The following is an 18,934-nucleotide window of genomic DNA, read 5'->3' as shown; positions in this document are numbered from 1 at the left end:
GAAAACAAAGGCAAATTCAAAAGCAGCAGAGTTTAAACAGAGAGGTAAAACCTGATTTAACATTATTCTCACTCTCCAAAGGCAGGGGAAACGTGCACCAACTTACAAGGGAGGAAACTTTTCCATCACACCACTAAGCTACTGATATCTTTTCTTCACAAAAGTGAGCAAGAAGAGGTAAAAAGATAAACCAGGGAATGAAGCAGGCACCATGAACTTTGTTGACACAAATAGATCAGTTGTATCTTGGTCAAAAATTTCCTTACTGTTAAAACTGAAAGACTGGAGGGCAAAGAGAACATGAATATGCTTTCTGATGATTACAAGTATCCATTGCTGAAGGAGGAAAAAAGCATGGATAAATGAAGATACAGGTCTATGGATGCTACAGTGCCAAACACACACCCTGAAGATTTTTGCAGCATAAGAAAACCAGGCAACTTTCATGCTGCAGAACAGCACAAAAGCAATACTAAGATTACAAAACCAACAATACTGCTGTTTCTGAAGCTACATATCAACCAGATACTGAGCCAAATATCTGTTCTGATGCAAAATTATTGCCAATTAGAGAAAAACAGAAGGACAGCCTCCTATTGGTAGCACTCGTTAGGACAGAGAAATAAAATCCTTCATTATACAAACATGGGAAAAAAAATTCTTTCCTCCCCCAGTTCCTCTCTCCTTTGTGTATGGCACCTTAGCTACACAATACTTCCCTTTCTATATCTTTGTTCTGAAACTGCCTATTCTCAGAAAGCTGATTCCAAGTTTTTTTCTGTTGTGAATTATTACAAATCAGGAAATATATACTTGTTTCCCCCAGGATGTCCAGCAATTAGAGTTTCAATTTGTATCCAAAACCACACCTGCTACTGAATTTTCAGGTTAGATCCCACAGGCACAGATATGCTTCTGCAAGACTTTTGTACCGTGAAACAGTACATGAACCAAGCCGCAGCAGATTTGGCTCTGAATGGCACCTCCTTCACAGGCATGAAAAATTCCAGCACCACTAAATTCTATGTTATCTAGAAAGCTTCTCCTGAAATCAGACAGAATTTTGTCAGATACTTCACTGGAGATGGCTTCTTTAGGTCTTTGTATTTCTTTTGGGAACTTAGGATTTAGAAGTTTGCTTCTGAATACTCAGGACTCTAAACAACATTCTTTTGTCCCTCAGAGATCAACAGAAGTTATGAGTTCTATGAACTTTTGCACTTATCACTGGAGCAGCAGAATACTTTAACAGCAGAACCAATGGTTGCTTTAATGCTTTGCACAAATAGCCCCTGACTAATATATTCCTGACTAGAATCCTGCACATTCCACCTTGCTAAGCATCCCATGCTGGATCCACCCGTGCTCTCCGGTGCCCAGCACCTGTTCCCTTTTCTCGGGATATCATTTTTACCTAGTTACCAGGCTGCACAAGCTCATTCAAATACCTTGTGTTCTTCTTTCATCACCTGCTCAATAAGCTCAGATTTCACGGGTGGCTTAGAGTACTGGCCTGAAAGAAGGCCATGTCCCAATTTAGCCCTGTAGGGAAGAGAGGGGAAAAACAAAAAACAATAAATTAAAAATAAAATAAATAATTAAATTTTAAAAAAAACAAACACACAGGAAAAAAACAGAAAATAAGAGAAGATATTCTTCCAGGGAAAAAAGAAATTTACCATGTTTGACCCCCTGAAAAAATATCATTATCTGTAATTAAGAAGGCAGGGCTTCGCACTCCACCTTATGCCAGATCTCACTTGCTGAGATGCTCTTTTGCCCTGCCATTACATTATTTACATTCTATTTAACTTGACAGATTAAATCATTGAAAAGCGTCACTTACATTTGAGTGTTGAAATCTTGTGTTGGATCAAGAGGGGAGTAGTCAAATATTCTTGGAAGGTTTCCCACATACCTGGACAGCAAGAACAAAGCAGAAACATTCAAATATCAGTGAAATTTACTCAGGGATACCCTAACAGATATTGCAGTGATATTTCAACAAGCTACCACTGTCCTAGCAAGTCAAACTGCATCATGGCAATGACTTAATCTAGCCCTAGTGAGTGTTTCTATCATGCAAAAATCACAGTAAAGAAGCCAGGAAGTGGACATTTAAGTTTTGCTTATTCACTTCTAGCCAGAGAAAAAGCAAATGCACTGTTATTCATCTGGGCTTTAAATTCTATTCCATGATCTGACCTATTCTCTCAATTCTCCATCTCTAAGCATTTCTCTGCCTCAAAGGGGACAACTAGATAACAAACTTACTTTTAGCAGCTTCAATTCCAATGCATGTTATTTACCATAATTAAGCCTCTAAACATCTTCATGAAATAATTATAAGATGGTGAAAAGCAGAGATACTAAGAGGTTTTACTCAAAACCACAGAACTGGGTTGAGAACCAAAGTATTTCCCAATCCTACCCAACTTTACCAACTAAGTTCCAAATTTACATCAGGACCAAAATACGAAGAAAAGTTTCTATTGAGCAACTTCCTGAGAAAAATGAAGGCTAACGCCTGACAACAAACACTGAGATATATATTGTCTTAGTCAATTTTCTGGAAAGCAAAGCTTTCAGTAGCCCTCTTTTTCTGAGTTTTGCTTCATTTCAACACAACAGGCCAGGTAGACAGGGCCAGGTTGAACAAAGGCACCTAAGTTCTACTGGATCCATCTTTCATTAAGGATCTCCACTGCTGTATCGATAGTAAATGCTACAGGTAACTCCAAGGATCATGCCACGGTAAACAACCTCCCTTAGTAAAATCCATCCTGATGTTTTTTCTAAAATGGAGGTAGAAAAGCTGGCAGTTAATGAGTCTACAGACCATGCTCTACATGGCTAACAAAGTAAACAAAACCAGGTTTTCTACCTCTTCTTTTCCAGAAGGCAATTGCTACATGAAAACCTGGGAGGCTTTCCAAGATCTAAAAGCATTACTTCCAATACACACACTACTTCATTGTGTAATAAAAGAATACTCTTAATTTTATTGCAAACCATAGACTGTCCTTCAAAAAAAGCCTTCTCTCCTTGGAGTGATGAGTGTTTAGCTTTGATTGATAAGAATATTTTATTTTCTTCTGTTACGCTTGTGATGAATGACAGGCAGACACAAGCAAAAATGCTTTCATTCTCTTTTAATTCTTTTAATTATTCAGCAGAAGAATATGTTCACACTACCCTTCTTACGAAATGAGATTTTTTTTAATACAAATTTTAATTAAAAAAAAGTCTGTAGCTGGTATACTTTCCCTCTTCTTAGCCACGCCTGTAGGCAAAAAGTGCACTGTTTTACATTAGCATGAATCAATATTAACATGGTTGTACCAATATAGTGTGTTTGCATAAATGACACTGTATGAATAAAATTTGTATTCCTGCAGCTAGATGAAGGCATGGGCCAGTCAGAAAAAACAAAACAAACAAAACAACAACAACCACCACGATACTATCTGATGTTATACTGATCTATAAATAAAAAATAGGGACAGGGCAATAAAGTTTGCAAGGTGGCATATGATTCCCCACCACTGAAACAAAAGCAAGTTTTGATTACCAAAGCAGATGGGGTTTCGGACTCCAACCTTTTCCATAACAGAACAATACAATCACTACTTCTAAGTGGCCATTGAACCGAAAGAGACCTGTTTGCAGGAGAGGTAAAAATTAAAATACCATTTTGCTTAGAAAAAACAGAGACTGGGGAATGCAGCAGCTGGTAGCAAAAGCTGATTTGGAACTACTTACGCTCGCTGGAACTCTGGGATGCTGAAAATGGCTTGCATGACAGCATTGAGGTAGCAGCTATTTCCAAGGTTCTTCATGCCAGTGTATCCTGGGCCATACATGGGCTTGAGTTTCATGCCAGCTTCCTGAATTACTTCCCATTCAGAGACTCTTGGTTTGATGTCATTATCTCTTAGTCCATTCTCTGTCTGAAAGCAACAAGAATGTTCTCTTAAAAAAAAAAAAAAGAAAAAAAAAAAGAAAACACCTTCAGCCACAATTATTATGATGCTGCTATCATCATCACCAACTTTGTGATCTATATTCTAGAAAAGAAGAGTCAAATCAATTGGGAAAGGGAAATAAATCCCCCATGTAGGGGAAGAGATCAGGACCAGACCACTGGCAACTTCCTCTTCCAGCATTGCCTTGTCTGTACAATTAGCTCTTCACTTCAGAGCACTAGGTCTTTAAGTGTTTCTAGTTGTGACCTCAGTCCCAGTTGGGAGTCCCTCTTCTCTCAGGGCTGTGAACTCAAATCTCAGCATTAAAAACACTTCATTTTTTCAGGTTTCATATTTCATTCGTAATGGCCAGGAAGAGCTGTTCCTCCAGAAAACGATCCCAGCAAATAAAACAAATGAAAGCTGCAGATCCAAGAACCTTTCCCTTCATTCACATGGGAAAGCTCAAATCTGTGATGCTGAAGTTTCTCCCATTCACAGCTTAGCCTTCAGCTTGTATGTGCACAACTTGCTGGTACAGGTCACTATGCTGCCATTTACTGCTAGCACTACTCCACTGCTTGACTAATAATTTTACAGACTGGTCTGAAGACAGGAGGTGAGACCTCTGCTACAGAGAAGTGAGTAGGTGCTGATTCTGATTTCATCACAGATGACATGGTAACAAAGTTTTTAAGTTTGTTGAGTAAAACAGGTTTTCCAGAAGAAACACTTCTGGCTAAAAGAAAATTTTTTTCATGATATTGGCAGGAAAATGAGTATACAAAAAATACTGTTTATTAGTACCACGAGGGCTTTTGAAATGCAGTTTAACTCTTCTCTATTATTTTACAGTTTATTGTTAGTTTTCTCCCTAACTTGGGAAGTGAAATAGACTAAACCATTTACCAGGCTTGTTCATTTTTAACAGTTTTCATGTTTAGGTTCTCAGGCAGTTATACTGGACTATGTGCTTGAGTGAAAAATAAATAAAAACACCTGCCTTTATATCCATATTCCACTCAGACTTCTTTGATCATTTAAACAGAACTGGAATCAGCAACCATTGAGACATAAATTGGTAAAAGGACTTCTCCACTGATACAGACCAACAACAAGCTGAGCCCTATTTGCAACAGATAGGACCCTATTTGCCCAAGTCCCTTTCTGGTGCACCATACCATAGTCCACACTGCCTCCCAGATTGAGGAAGAGTATGTATATTTGGGGTTTGTAATCTATTTATTAACAAGACCTACATTTAAATTTATAGCTTTATATAAATAACCTCGTAATCATGTTTTTACTTATCTATTACTTAGCTCATTTTTGCTTAAGACCTTTTCTGTTTACACATGCAGTAGGCTTTCTTCCATGAACTGTCTCACTCGCTAATTAAATATTTCAGATATTCTTCTCTAATTGAACGAGTTCTCTCATCTTTGAGGAAAATGGCACATAACATACTACAAGTGAAGCATGTAAACTACAGACTACAAACTCTTTTGGAAGGCAATTTTCAGATTGGGGTTTTACTATTCACTCTGTATCAGGGCACAGAGAATAAAACATGGATGGGCTGGTAGAACTCTTTATAAAACTAAATACCATCAAAACAGTCAAAACAGTCTCTAGTAATCACACAAATATAAGCTACAGGTATGACCCTTCTGCTCTCCCCGCCCCCCCAGCTAGAAGAGTGAACAACAATCTAAATGAAAGATGGATTTCCTACCACTTGCATCTGCAGCATATCAATTCCAAAGTGTGCCAAATGTTTTGCTATATGCGGATCTAAAACCGGCTCCTCTTCATCAAAGGAATAGACATCTACAAAAGCAAAGAAAAGTAGATGACAACTTGCACCAAATGTTATCCCTTATCTTTGATAACCAACATTGCATTCTCGGTACAAGAGCACCTATATAAAATGCCTTACTTGCATTCTCTAGGTTTGGTTAGGATCTGCAGAAAAATGCACACATACAGACCCGTATTAGTGAATACCCTAAATTTTCACACCTCAACTACTGTCCTTAAAAGGAATTACATCCCCTTATAGCATTAAAACCTAAGCCTAAGAATATTTGCAATTATTACAGTATTCTTCCCTCAAAACTAAGTAGGGCAAACAAGGAACGGTATACACAACATTCTCGGATATGTGGCCACTCTACATTTTGAACATGGCAACAAGAAATTCTGAGTTGTTATGCAGCTATCACATACACGCTGACACATTAAAACTGTTGGTATATGAAGCTAGCTGACTACTGCCAATGGTATTTTAATTTCTCCTGCGGAGAGGCAGGAAGAACTGAGAAATGCCTGCAAATTCAAGCGATAGATTCTTTACTAGAAATAACTTGGACTTGGAAGATTGATCTCGCTGATAGGGCAAAAGGCTGGTTTGGTGACTGGAATGTCTTACTTTATTGCATGGGAGATCTGTGTTTCAGTTCTACCTCTATCACAGGTCCTTATGGCCTTAGGTAAACTCACAAAAAAGATTTGACAGGGCTAAGTTCAAACTGAGGAGAAAAGTAATATATCTAGTGATGATGATTTCCTTAGGAAACCAAGTTTAATAAATCCAGCAGAAGAACAAAAAGAAGAGAAGAACTCATTTTCAGTGTTAACCAAGCAAGTCCCATCATAAAGCTGAGTCCTGAGCAGTTTTCACCTATTTGAGCAAATAACAATAAAGCTGCAGGCATCATGCATGTATACAAGGGATAAGACATGCACTAGTAAGACCTGAACAGGCCTTTCATCTTCTCTCTTCTCTGCCCCCTTCCTCTGTATGTGTGTATGACTGGACTTCCCTGCTCTCGTTTCCCCTCATACCAAAACCCAGAATCCCCTGCCCCTCTGTCAGTCTAGCTGTACTTCTCTCAGCCAAGTTTTCTTCATGCCCAGAGGAGTACTGCATTGTAACCATGCCCCATACGACTAGTCCTACCTTGACAGAGAAACCTGAGCCAGAAGAAAGGATTGATAAGCTGGGGAGAAGAGAGCAAGAACCCAGACAAAGGCTGTTCACAGCATAAATACCACTTTTGAAGAGTCCTCATCTTGCTCTCTCCTGGCAACTATGGACCTTGACTATGACTCAGCCCATCACCTATGTAAGACTCTAACTGGAAGGCAGTCTCCTTGAAGAGTGCTAGTACCTAATCCCATGCTGAAATGATAGGCTGAGGGTTAGTCAGTGTTCTAAGACTTAATGCAACTTTTAAAGTTTACCAGCCCTATGAAAAATGTTCAATCTCTCAAAGCAAGGAACGATGCTCATGAGTCATGCTGCCAGCTGCTGATGAGCCATCATTCCCTCTATTAATGGATGTCCTGGGTGACCGGCCTGGCATGCATGTGGCTGTAGCTGCACATCTGCTGGAATTCCATTGTATGGTAGCAAGTGTTCCCAGAAGACACTACAGATCATCCACACACAAGAGCTCATAACATTCCCATAGTCTTCTGATGAAGTCACTGCATGGCCAAAAAACCCTGCAAAGTTCAAACACCTATCAGAGTGAAATTACACATCAACTGCTCTTGGGTGACCACCTTTAACATGGAAGCTTGGATTTTGTTTTTCCTTAGCTCTGGCAACTGAAGAGAGAGCAGAGAACTGAGACTGCCGACCCAGAGCAGCAGAAATGGAACACAAGACACACATTAATCTTTGCTCAATCCCTGCTCTTGTATCATATACTTTAATACATTCATCTGTGTGGGCAACTTAACCTCATGAGAGAGAGAATAATTCACCTGTTTCAAAAAAATCAGAGAGCAGGTAATTAAAGCAAAAACATAAGTGCCCCAAAGACAGGTCTGGAGTGCTTTGATACAGACTGTAGATAGGTCAGCAAATGTAATGAACAAAATCTGGTATCACATGTGTGGGAAAGAAGAAGAGCGGAACAGAAGAAAAAAGAAAACAAGAAAAATGTTAATTAAACACCACAGTATATTATTAAACAGAGAATTATTATGGTAAAAAAAGAAAAATGACATTGTAAAACACACAATGCTACCTGTACATCCTTTTCTTCTAGAGCTCAAGATTTATGCCTATTCTGGCTGTATAGACATCACTCCATTCCACTTAAAACAAAAGAGGCAATGGTAAGACTGTCCCTTAAGAAGCAAGCTCCCCAGGATCCCCCAGAGAAGACTCTGGCAATTGCAGAGATTGGCATTCATAAAGCAACTCATTCAAGTATCTGTTTGATAGGGCCTCCTACTTCCAACACTTGTTCTATTCTTTAGTCCTCAAACCAGTTTCAGACATGTGACCTCAAAACAACCTGAAAAGAAACCTAGCGACATTGTCAAGAGCTAGCAGGGTAGCAGTCTGTCATGAAGTACTCAAATTAGAGAAGTATGCAACTTTTCTGACAACTTTTCTGACTCTCTTGTGCATCTTGTCTGAGATGCCAGACTGGAAGCTAGAAGTTTGGTTCAATTTCTGAGCTGGTCCCAGATCTATTTGTTGACAAAATGCTGTGGCAAATGTTGACAAAAAATGTGGCTAATGCCCTAGAAACCTTTCACAATTTATGCAGCACAGACTTCCTGAGAAAAGATCAAGAGTTCTCCTGCCTATGCCTCTGCTCACTCTGTGCATAAGTAGTGTAGGAATAAGTATTGACAACATCTCTTTCTCGTTCTTACTGGTGTGAAAAAAGAGTAAGTCAGCAGAAGGGCTAACATTTATTACGCCTCTATCCTCACCTCTTCACCTCCAGCCCAGGGAAGCAGGAAGCAGACAGACTTTGAGTCACATTCAGCCATGAGGCCTCTTTTCTGAGGCTCATCTGTCATCCAGCCCTATAGAGCAGTTATGATTACCATTGCAATACAGATCAGAGAGAGTAATTACTGAAAAGGAAACGAGGAGAGTTGGGGGAAGGGAGTCTTTTCTATAGGGAAACAAAGTTAACGTCATCCAGAACAAGAACAAAGGCCTGTGGAGAACAGCTGCTGCCCCCCATTCAGGGGGAAGGATGACAGCCTGTCCTTTGTTATCCCAAAGGCCACCTAAGACAGGAAGCAGCTGATAGGTGGGAGGCAGACGGGGAACAGTCGTAGGAAACAAGTACTGCTGCTAAAGATGCCAAAAATCCCATCAAAACAAACACTAAAAAATATTCTGTTTATTTTCTAGATGAGCTTGAAATCTGCAACTGGGGAAATCCTAAATATCTCCAATATTTGAGAGATTCAGACAGAAATCATCCAAGACCAGGCTCACACAAGGAAGCAATATTTAATCTGGGAGAGAAGAGAATGGATTTTGCTCAGTGATTCTGTGGCACAGCTGTGTGAATCTGGCTACAGTATCTTTTCCCTGAAACTCCCTAACACTTAAAGGATGAAAAATCCTCACTGATGTGCATAAAAAAGAGGCTGCTCCAAACAGCTCTTTTTCATCCATATGGCCATGAGCACTAGAAAACAAATATAATCATGGTATCTGTTCTTCTTTTTTATTACTCCTTAGAGTAATAAACTCCTTAGAGCTGCAGAAAAGGATCTCTTTGCTTATGACTTTTTCAGCTCCTCATGTTTATGCTCTGCCTAATCCTCACACACCATAATCCTCTCCTCAGCAACACTGTAGAATGTCACGATCGGCATATGCAAACAAGGATACTTCTACAGCTTTTGCCTCTCAGGATCTTCAGGCTTTTTATAAATGAGCATCACAGCAGCCCCATGAAGATGAGCATTCGTTAGACTGAAGAAAATGTTACCGAACCAACAAGGAAAAATGGTGTGATTTCCATAACATTAAAAAAAGAAAAAGACACAGACATGCTGATAAGAATGGAATTTTCTGCCTGTTACTCTGTTGTTACTTCTGTGTTACATAAGATTGAACCATTTGCCCTAATTCACATAGCAAATGTAGCAGAATTGAAAAATATTAGTTCTCAAGACTACCGTTTCAAAACAACACCATTCTTCCCAATCTATTATGAACCTACCATTAGACAAAACCAAAAACCGATTTGCATCATATATAAAACAGGAGGAGGAGAGTATGTAAAAAAGGTAAGGGCTTTGGCTTTCTCCAAATGGAGTGTGTTCTGCCACTCCCTAGGATTCACGGACTCATGGAGCTTCCTTTCCGTATCAGACTCTCAAATATTTACACTGGAGGCACAAACACACTTGATAATGGATATACACTGTTAGCGTCATGCACAAAAGATACCCCATTCCAGAACTCGCCAGGCAGCTGACCTGCTCCATCAGGAGTGATGGTTCCCAACTTGACTGCCAGGGGATACCCCATCTCCTTGTAGTGCTCCAGTGCATGCCCGTTTCCTCCACTGCCATCAAAAAACCACTTCCCACACAGCACCGAACCATCTGTCAGGTTTAACCACAGATTTTCCCGCAGGTCACATTTTGAGCACTTCCAACCACTGCAAGAGAAAACAAGGGAAAAAAAAAGTAGTAAGTAAGGCATGAACCAGTTCTGTATTCCTAAATTATTATGGCAGGTCAAAGCAAGCACACATGTCAAGACAGAAGGCATGTAAGAAAATTGTTGGCTGAGTTGCTGGCTTTAATTCTTTTATTCTGGACTGCATTGGAGAGCCTACAATGAACAAACCTTGCTACCCTCACCTGGGGGGAATTCTTACACCATTGTCTAACTGTACAAGTGTTTTGGCGTGTTTAGATGCCTGTAGTTCTTCTTCCCAGGAGTCAGGGTCCTGCTTCCTGTAGGGCGATTTTGCGCTGAGGAGTGCATCACAAGCTATTGTCACCTGGAAAACAAAGGTATGTTAAACTCGAAATCTAATACAATTCAGTGACTGCACAGAAGCTGGCACCCAGTCCACTTGCTAAGCACAAACATAACTGGATATCAGTAGAACTATTTATATGCTTAAATATGCAAGTATTCTGCTAGATTGTAGTTACTACCATTATTATTACAGCAGGAGAGCAAGGACAACAAAATATGCTGTGTGAGTTTCCCTGGGACAAGCTGGTATCACAATAAGGGTAGGGATAAAGGAGGTAAAAGAAAATCCAAGAAATAAAGACAAAACAGACTTTTTAAAATGCCAATCCCTCTACTGTAGCTGGTAAGGAGAGGCCCTTATGTAAAAACAAGCACAAGACACAAGAAAAAAAAAAGACAACTTTGATAAAAATGGAAGTGAGAGACAATTACTATCACTAATTTCACACACTCACTTACCAGAGCTGGTAACTCTTCTATGTTTGGTAATGAGATTTCATAGTGATCAGGAAATATAACAAGCTTTGCTTCATCTTCATATTCAAAATCATCACTGCTTAGATCACCATTTGTCTCTAAATCTGAAAAACAAGATGGGAAACATTAGGAGATGGTCCCAAGATCAAGGTTCCTAAACCGTGGCAGTGGTACAACTATGAAGTATCACCTGCCTGACAGCCGTCTGGAAGTTGACACCGTCAGTAATTTTTTCTGGTCAGAAATGTTTGTGAAATCCTGATCCAGGCTAAAATGTGACCAGGGGATTTCTGCCAGGAGATGTGCCAAGGACCAAAACCATCTTCTTAATCTAAACCCCATTCACAATCACATTTAGTCTGGCCCCTCTCCAAGCACAAGCATTGTTGCACTTTGGGCAGCATCAAACAAAATTCTGCTCATTTTGGACAAAAACAGGATGCAAGACTGTTGTGCTTTTTATCCAGGATCTTGAATCACTTTGAAATTTGGAGACAAGGTCACACCAGCTATGCCTAAATTGCAGAGAAAGGACAATGCACTTCTGTTTTGGCTCCCCATATTATCCAGATCACAGATTTGGCTGAAACGTGCTTGCGCTCCCACCCAGTTTGTACCTCTGGCCTTTCCTCTCATGAAGCTGGCTGTGGCCATGTTCCCACATGCCACCCATAGTCTCAAGCAGTTAGAGCAGGTACAGTTATACCGGCATTATCCCAGTCTTGCCAACTCCACTCTGCAGCCAGGGTAACTATATCTCTTATAACAATATGAACTAGTAAAACTTTCCTTTGAAGATGAGACTTAGTGTTTGTGAGTACTCTTATTCCAGTGTGAGGATGATTTTTTCACTTAAATACGAGCCTTGCTCAAGGAACATGAGCTGAAGCGGAGAACACTCTTGTCTGGTAAGAAGTCTGACCAGAAAGAGGCCAGGAAGGTATATAAATAAACCATATGGCTAGTATTTAAATCTTAGGCTTTATCAAAAATACAACTATCCCATATGGACAAGACTGAGTTAATTAAAATCTTGCTCAGTTCCTCCCAGGACAACCAAAGAAGTTAAGACCAAACATGCACATGCTGTACCAGACACATTTCACAAGATTCAACCACAAGGAGAGACTGGGCAAGGATGGGAGCATCCAGAAAAGTGGGAACTACCATATTCCTATACACCAAACAGTCAGTGGTAGAAGAAAGTTTGACCAAGAAAGAAAATGAATTAGCAATAGCTAAAGCTGGCCCTAATTTGGACTCCAAGCACATGCATATACTTAATAAGTGATTCAATACTAAACAAGCATTGGCAGCAACCACTGCACCCATGGAATGCTTGAAACCTCAAATGTATATTCTGGAGTGGAGTGAAGATGACAGTGGCCCGATTCAGCAAACTAAGCTTTCTATTTATTCACAGAACAGTAACAGTATGAACAGCCTAAGTGATAAAATAACTATACTAAATATCAAAAATATATTAACTTGATCTGGAAAGATCACCTCTTGAGAGGAATATAGACCAGTTTCCATTCAATTCTTGACCCACCTGCTGCACCAGCCACTCGCGAGGGGTGACAACACCCACCATCAGTGACTTTTGGTGACATGGCTCAGCAGCAACTGACCAAATGTCCTTCCCACCAGCTGAGTACAGGCACCAAGGCAACAATTTTTGTTTATACTGAAAGCAAGGCATTTAGAAAGAAGAAAAACTAGCTCATTACTAATTCCCTGAATCACGCTTTTTTTTTAATAAAGATTCTTTCCCTCACCGCAGCATAATACAAATAACTGCCAACCTCACTTTACTTCAGGCTTCTTTCACAATTTGTATAACAATCTTGCGCTTTGAAAAAGGAGAGAATCTCAACAGATGCAGTTCTTCCAGCCTGCATATGAAAGCTCTTTTGCTTTACAAATCAAAGAAATTGAGTGCTTTCAGGCTGCTGATACATATGGCAATATATCCCATAGAGGTTTCATACAGCGCCCAGAAATTTGATGGTGGCCAGCACAGCAAGTCTGAAAATACTGACTATCATCTAAATATGACAGAGGTTTCATTTTGTGCAGGTTCCTCAAATAGGATAAAAACTCAGTGTATATCCAGACAGATTTAAAGGCAGCAAATGCCTCTTCCAAGGTATGCATTCACACACAGCTCAGCCACCAGAGGGAACCTGAGGACAGCTCACATCAGCCATTAACTGTTATTTGTAGACATGTGTAAGGCCCACTGGTATTTTTATTTCCTTATAACACTGGCATCACCAGTTTTTAGTATTTTCAATCAGCTATATAAAAGCAGCAATGATATAGTTACCTAGGTTCGAGATTCAGACACACACTTCACCTCTTCTCACAAGCTGGATAATAACAGTAGTGACTTTATTGCTACTGACCTGACCTGGCTTTGAACCAGTGATCCAGAGATGAAAGACTGGGTATCCTATTAGTAAGCATCCTCTGCCATTTAAGGACATCACATGCTTAGGAGCATCCAGCCTTTTGTGTGCAAAAGGAAGAAAAGGAAAGCTCTTTTTTACCCCTTCAGGCTTCATACCATTCATGTTATTAGAAAAGCAGAAAATGAGGTCCTGTCAGCATAGCCATTCTGGATGTCTGACACACCAATATGGCAGCATCACAGTTCTTATCTTAAAGAAAGATACATACAGCATTATAAGAGTTCCAGAAAAAAACCACGAGGATTTAAAGGGCAATTCCACTTTTATAAGCAACTATGCAAAGTCGGTACATTTCCATTCCATACCTGTACTCCCTCTGAATCAGAATTACAAGAACCACCAATGCATTTTGGCAATTATCACTCTGAATATACTTAATTTTTCAGAGTTCAAATCCAGTACATAAGACTGCAAGGGACTTCTAAGGTCACTGACTCAAATCCCTTCATACAGCAGACAACCACATAAACTAATCCCTTTGGCGGACTGTCAGACAGACTCCTTAATGATGTCAAGTTGAGAACCTTAAAAATGCTACTCATTCTTTCAAATCTTGGCCTCTATGTGCTGAGAGCCCCAGCTGCTAAGTTTAGTAAGAAGTTCTCCCTGCATTCTATTCACTGCACCTCTGCAACAGCCAATATAGCCAAGAAAGCATGAGCTCAGATATAGTGAATAGAAATACATAACTTTAACATTAGAAGGCAATGGAGTCCACACTAAATGAGGGCAGAGGTTCACCCCAAAGCCATTATCAATGGGCACCATGTGTTGTCTGCAGAGAGTTTCAAACTTGGGTTTCAAAATTAGAGTAGAGTTTGACAGAGGAACAAGAGTAACTACGGGAAAGAGAGGCAGGGGGAAATTTACTTTAACTTGCAAAACAAAAATGTGATTAAAAATGACTATAACACAAGTAGCATTGAATACTATAAAGCTTCACTGTGCCTTCATACATGGCTGTTTCTCAGACAAAGATGACCTTCCAAGATGCCAAGGCACTCTGCGTAGAGGAATCCCTGGGCAATAATGGGTTTACTTTAGTTCTAAGACCTCAGACTGCCACAACACAACCAACCAGTCTGCAACCTTTTTAAAGAGCTGACAGCTTGGTGAATGTCCACATGATAATGTTCCCCTTCTAGGAGACTAGAAGCTCTACCGTGCTAAGTCAGAGTCCCAAGTAATAGCTGTGGTCACTGAAACAAAGTGTCCATAGGTCATAAGTGTTGTGCTGGGAGGCCAGGATGACAGGGAAAGCAAAATAACAGACGCATTAAAACAGAGGCTGGACTCACGTTATTTTGGGCAAGCAGTCAGTAGAGTAAATTTACTCCAGCTCACAGATCACTTTAGCGACAGCGAGAAGTGCACTGCTGCTGGACTGACTGAAAACAGCAGCTGGAGGTGGAAGACAGAGTACTGCGAACCAGCCTGCTGGAGGGGAAGAGAAGGCGTGGACATGCCCAGATCAGATTTAGACAAGTTACCAACTGACTGCACTAATAATAGTGGCATAAGGAGATTCCAGACAGGACCCCCAAACAGGATTTCCTGTGCATATGGATGTGTCTATGCCTGGGAAAAGGAACACAAATGCGAAAATCGAATGAGGATGTTGACTGACAAGCCTACAACTAATTTTGAAACCCTAGAAAGTCACCTTAGGAATTTGGGCTTGATCCTGCTCTCACTGAAAGCAACGGACAAATTTGTATTGACATGAAAGTGGAGGACTGGGTCTTTAAATCAAATCATTTCCTCCTGAAGCCTCTAAATCATCATGAATTCCAGCAGCACTTTGGAAACGTTAAGCTATTCAGTTCACTTGTCTTCAGTCACATCTAAAAAAACCCAATCTCATCAGAGGAACTATAAAAACAAAGAAACAGAAGATAAATAATAAATATACTCTATAGCCATAACATTCTCATTTATGGAGAAAGGAAAAGCAGTACTCACTAGTAGGATCATTTGCATCATTCGCTATATGTAGAGTCACGTTCATCTTGCTACGCTCCAAAGCGTTAATATGCTGTCCTTATTACTAGGTACGTACCTCACCCTTTGGGTTTCTAGCACAGTCATACGTTAAACAAGGAAAACTAAATCACCAAACCTAAAATTCTTAACTGTTTTGCTAGCAACATTAGGCTTCATTAATCTAGCCTAATTCCCACAGTTTTGCCTAAAACAGCAAACTACTAAGACTCTGTTCATGTGAGGTCCCTGCTCACTCTTCCCAAGCTCAGCTCAACTCAAGCTTAGATGGCAAAACCAGAAAACAACAGGTTTACTCATGTTCTCATCAGTTCCACTGTTACTGTTGTAACAATGTGCCACACCAACTTTATTGGGCTAACATTTAAAAATATTGCCAGAGAGCACTCAAATCAACCTAAGTCACGGTTTTTTCACTCATAGATTTGTCCATACTCTATATGGGCTTACTTGCATAAACATAAACTACCAGTGATGAAAGTACTCTTCAGAAGCTTGGAAAACAAAAATATCCCTACTGAAAACAGGGTTCTGCTTCTGGCTATTATTAGAGCTAGGAGAGCTAAGTGGAGCTGTGGTAAGATCCAGTATGTCCACTCTTTCAAACAGTCTTTACACTTGGAGCTACAGTTGTAGGTGCAAGTGGATTCACTGCCATAGGTAGGCAGGCGCCATCCAAGAAAAGCTCAGCAAGTTCACACGTTCTCCCAGACTCCCTAAGTGAAAGTTTTCCCTTCCTTTCTGAGGTCTTCTCTGTGACAAGCCATGTGTCATGGATACTGTTCCTCACTGACACTCCTTTCACCAGCAATTACCTCCTCACAGACCTGCTGGCAGAGTTGTTCATCTGAGTAATTCAAAACCATTTTAATTTATGATCTAAGTTAGCCCTGACTTTGCTCAAAAGTGAGCTCACACAGATTGTTCCCCCGGCAGATACAGTTATGGTAACTGATCTGACCACCTTAGCAGCTCTGTTTAACCTACAGCCCTGTCCCTGGCATGGGTCAATAGACACCCAGGAAGAGGGTACCAGAACAGGGCAAACATGCAGCAATTCTTCCCTCAGTGTATACCTCCTAGCTTCTAGACATCTGTCTGTAGCTCAGGGACTTCTCATACCACTAGTTTTATCTATGTCATTATGACAGTCATTTCCAGAACTTTACTTCATAAACTAGTCAAGTACTTATAAAAATTCATTTGTATTTTAGCATCTAAAACATTATGTGGTAATGAATTCCACAATTTAATTACTTGTTACACAAAAAGGTACTTCCTCTGCTTGTTTTCCTTGCTGTCAGATAATTTTATTGGGAGTCGCCTAATTTTCACAGTATGAGAAATAATATCCTTTCCCTATTCACCTTCTCTAGGCTGCTCATGATTTTTACACGTCTCATATTTTCTCCCTTCAGTCTTCTCTTTCTCCAGTCTGAAGAGGCAGACAGATAGCCTTTTATCAGCTAGAAGCTATTCCACATCTCTCACCTTGTCGCCCTCCTCTGTTCCTTTCCTAGTTATGCTAAGATTTTTCTGCTTGTGGGAGTTTTTGTCTTTTTTTGGAGAGAAAGAGAGCGAGAGAAAGGAAGAGCGTGTGCAAGAGAGAGACAGCATGCAAGAGATACTGCATGCAGCTCTGGTTACTCTGTTCAAAATACAGGTTCACTTCTCATTTATAAAGCAAAATAATAGAAAACAAAATAGAAAACACCACTCTATACCTAGTGTTTCATTTGATTTTTTGCTGCTGCTGACTACTGGGCTGTTATTTTCAGAGAATGATCCACACCAAGCTGCAAGACTATTTTTCCAAACAATAACAGCTAATTTAGACCCCATCACTGTGCACACACAAAGCACTTCTCCTCTTGTGTGTCATGTTTTGCATTTTTCAACATTTACTTCATCTATTGTTTAGTTACTCAGTAGCACACATTGAAAAGAACTTTGAGATTTAAATCAATCATCAAAATCTGACACCTCATTTTTCAATCACTTTCTGTATCGTTTATGACCACATTAATTCTTCATCGTTACAATATTATGAAGATCTCCACTGATAGCTTCTGGTGTAACAGGTCCAGGGGGACCCTGCTTTATACTGTGAGAACTGGGCCTCCACTCTCATCAATACAAGGATCCTCCCTCTTATTCCAAAAAAACAAAAAAAACCCAAAAAACCATAAAAACAATAAAAACAAAAAACAAAAAAACAGTTTGTTCTGTAATTGCTCTCATCCATGCATATATATCCACGTATCCATCTCAAAGTATTCTAGCAGACCTGGAAACATTAGTTCACTTCTTAAAAGCCACAATGTGTGGGGTTTTTTTTTTTTTTCATTCTGTCATATTTGTACAACTTTCTACTAGTTCTGTTCCTTACTTTCTCTTCCACATAGGCTAAAATTACTGATGATACTTTTCCTGGTCCCATCATGCCCTTTTTCAAAACCAGTGTCACATTTACCATACTGTGGCTGATTTAAGCAGGAGGTTACATACCACAGAAAGCCATCCAGCGATTTCTTATTCAAGCTACCTCAAAAGTTATGGGGAATACCATCTGGTCCTATCAATTAATTTCTTTTCACTTTACATATTTGATCTAAAACTTCTTTGTGTGATAGTCGCACATACTGACAAGCACAAAATAGCTTTAAACTTCCTAGCCTAGGTAACAATGCAATGGGGATGCTACTCCACGCACTTTGGTGCAGACAGTCTGCTTTAAGTACCACCCCAAATCCCCATAAAGCCTGTACAATCTGAGCTAAAGTCACCATATCTTCACTGCCTAGCAATACCTGAACAAGCTACATTAAAGACAATTTACACATTTCTGCCTACAATGTTGTTATGTCTCCTAATTAAAACACAGAACTCACACAGATAACAGTCTCCACCCTTCTCCAAAAAACTCCCCCCTCCACATACACACACTCTTCACTACAGATCTGTCAATATTTGGGGAAAAATAAAGCTCACAGTGGGTTGACTCAACCAGCCTGTGTTTCTATTGTATTTGCGGGATAGCAGCAGTGCTAGAAACCAATCAGTGAGCATCCAGAAGATGTTTTTCTAATACCTAGGAGATTGAAAAGGGTTTAATATCCTTAATAGCCTTACATCAAAGAGGATTATAAGCAGCAATGCAACAAATGCTCGAACTGGACTGACTTTGTACACAAAGCTTAATTCTCTGGGCTTTCAGGGATTTATTCCGATGGAGACACCTAGAAACA

At 39.9% G+C, this 18,934-nt stretch overlaps 1 protein-coding gene across 3 annotated transcripts in view; it reads right to left on the bottom strand.

Annotated features, from left to right (window-relative positions):
- USP13 (ubiquitin specific peptidase 13) overlaps positions 1 to 18,934 on the bottom strand; it is a 59,056-nt gene that overhangs the window by 22,084 nt on the left and 18,038 nt on the right. For all 3 annotated transcript variants that reach the window (XR_003258364.2, XM_026094837.2, XM_026094838.2), the window contains 7 exons: positions 11,194 to 11,315; positions 10,611 to 10,753; positions 10,221 to 10,405; positions 5,701 to 5,795; positions 3,763 to 3,950; positions 1,847 to 1,918; positions 1,449 to 1,542 (listed from right to left, as the gene is read on the bottom strand). Coding sequence is in view for 2 of the 3 variants with exons in the window: in XM_026094837.2 (XP_025950622.1) it covers positions 1,449 to 1,542; positions 1,847 to 1,918; positions 3,763 to 3,950; positions 5,701 to 5,795; positions 10,221 to 10,405; positions 10,611 to 10,753; positions 11,194 to 11,315 (899 nt within the window). In the remaining variant the exon portion in view is untranslated. The remainder of the gene's footprint in view (positions 1 to 1,448; positions 1,543 to 1,846; positions 1,919 to 3,762; positions 3,951 to 5,700; positions 5,796 to 10,220; positions 10,406 to 10,610; positions 10,754 to 11,193; positions 11,316 to 18,934) is intronic.

This window comes from Dromaius novaehollandiae, chromosome 9 (genome assembly GCF_036370855.1).
Source record: "Dromaius novaehollandiae isolate bDroNov1 chromosome 9, bDroNov1.hap1, whole genome shotgun sequence".
In the NCBI taxonomy this organism is placed as follows: domain Eukaryota; kingdom Metazoa; phylum Chordata; class Aves; order Casuariiformes; family Dromaiidae; genus Dromaius; species Dromaius novaehollandiae.
This window is presented reverse-complemented; position numbering and strand designations above follow the sequence as displayed.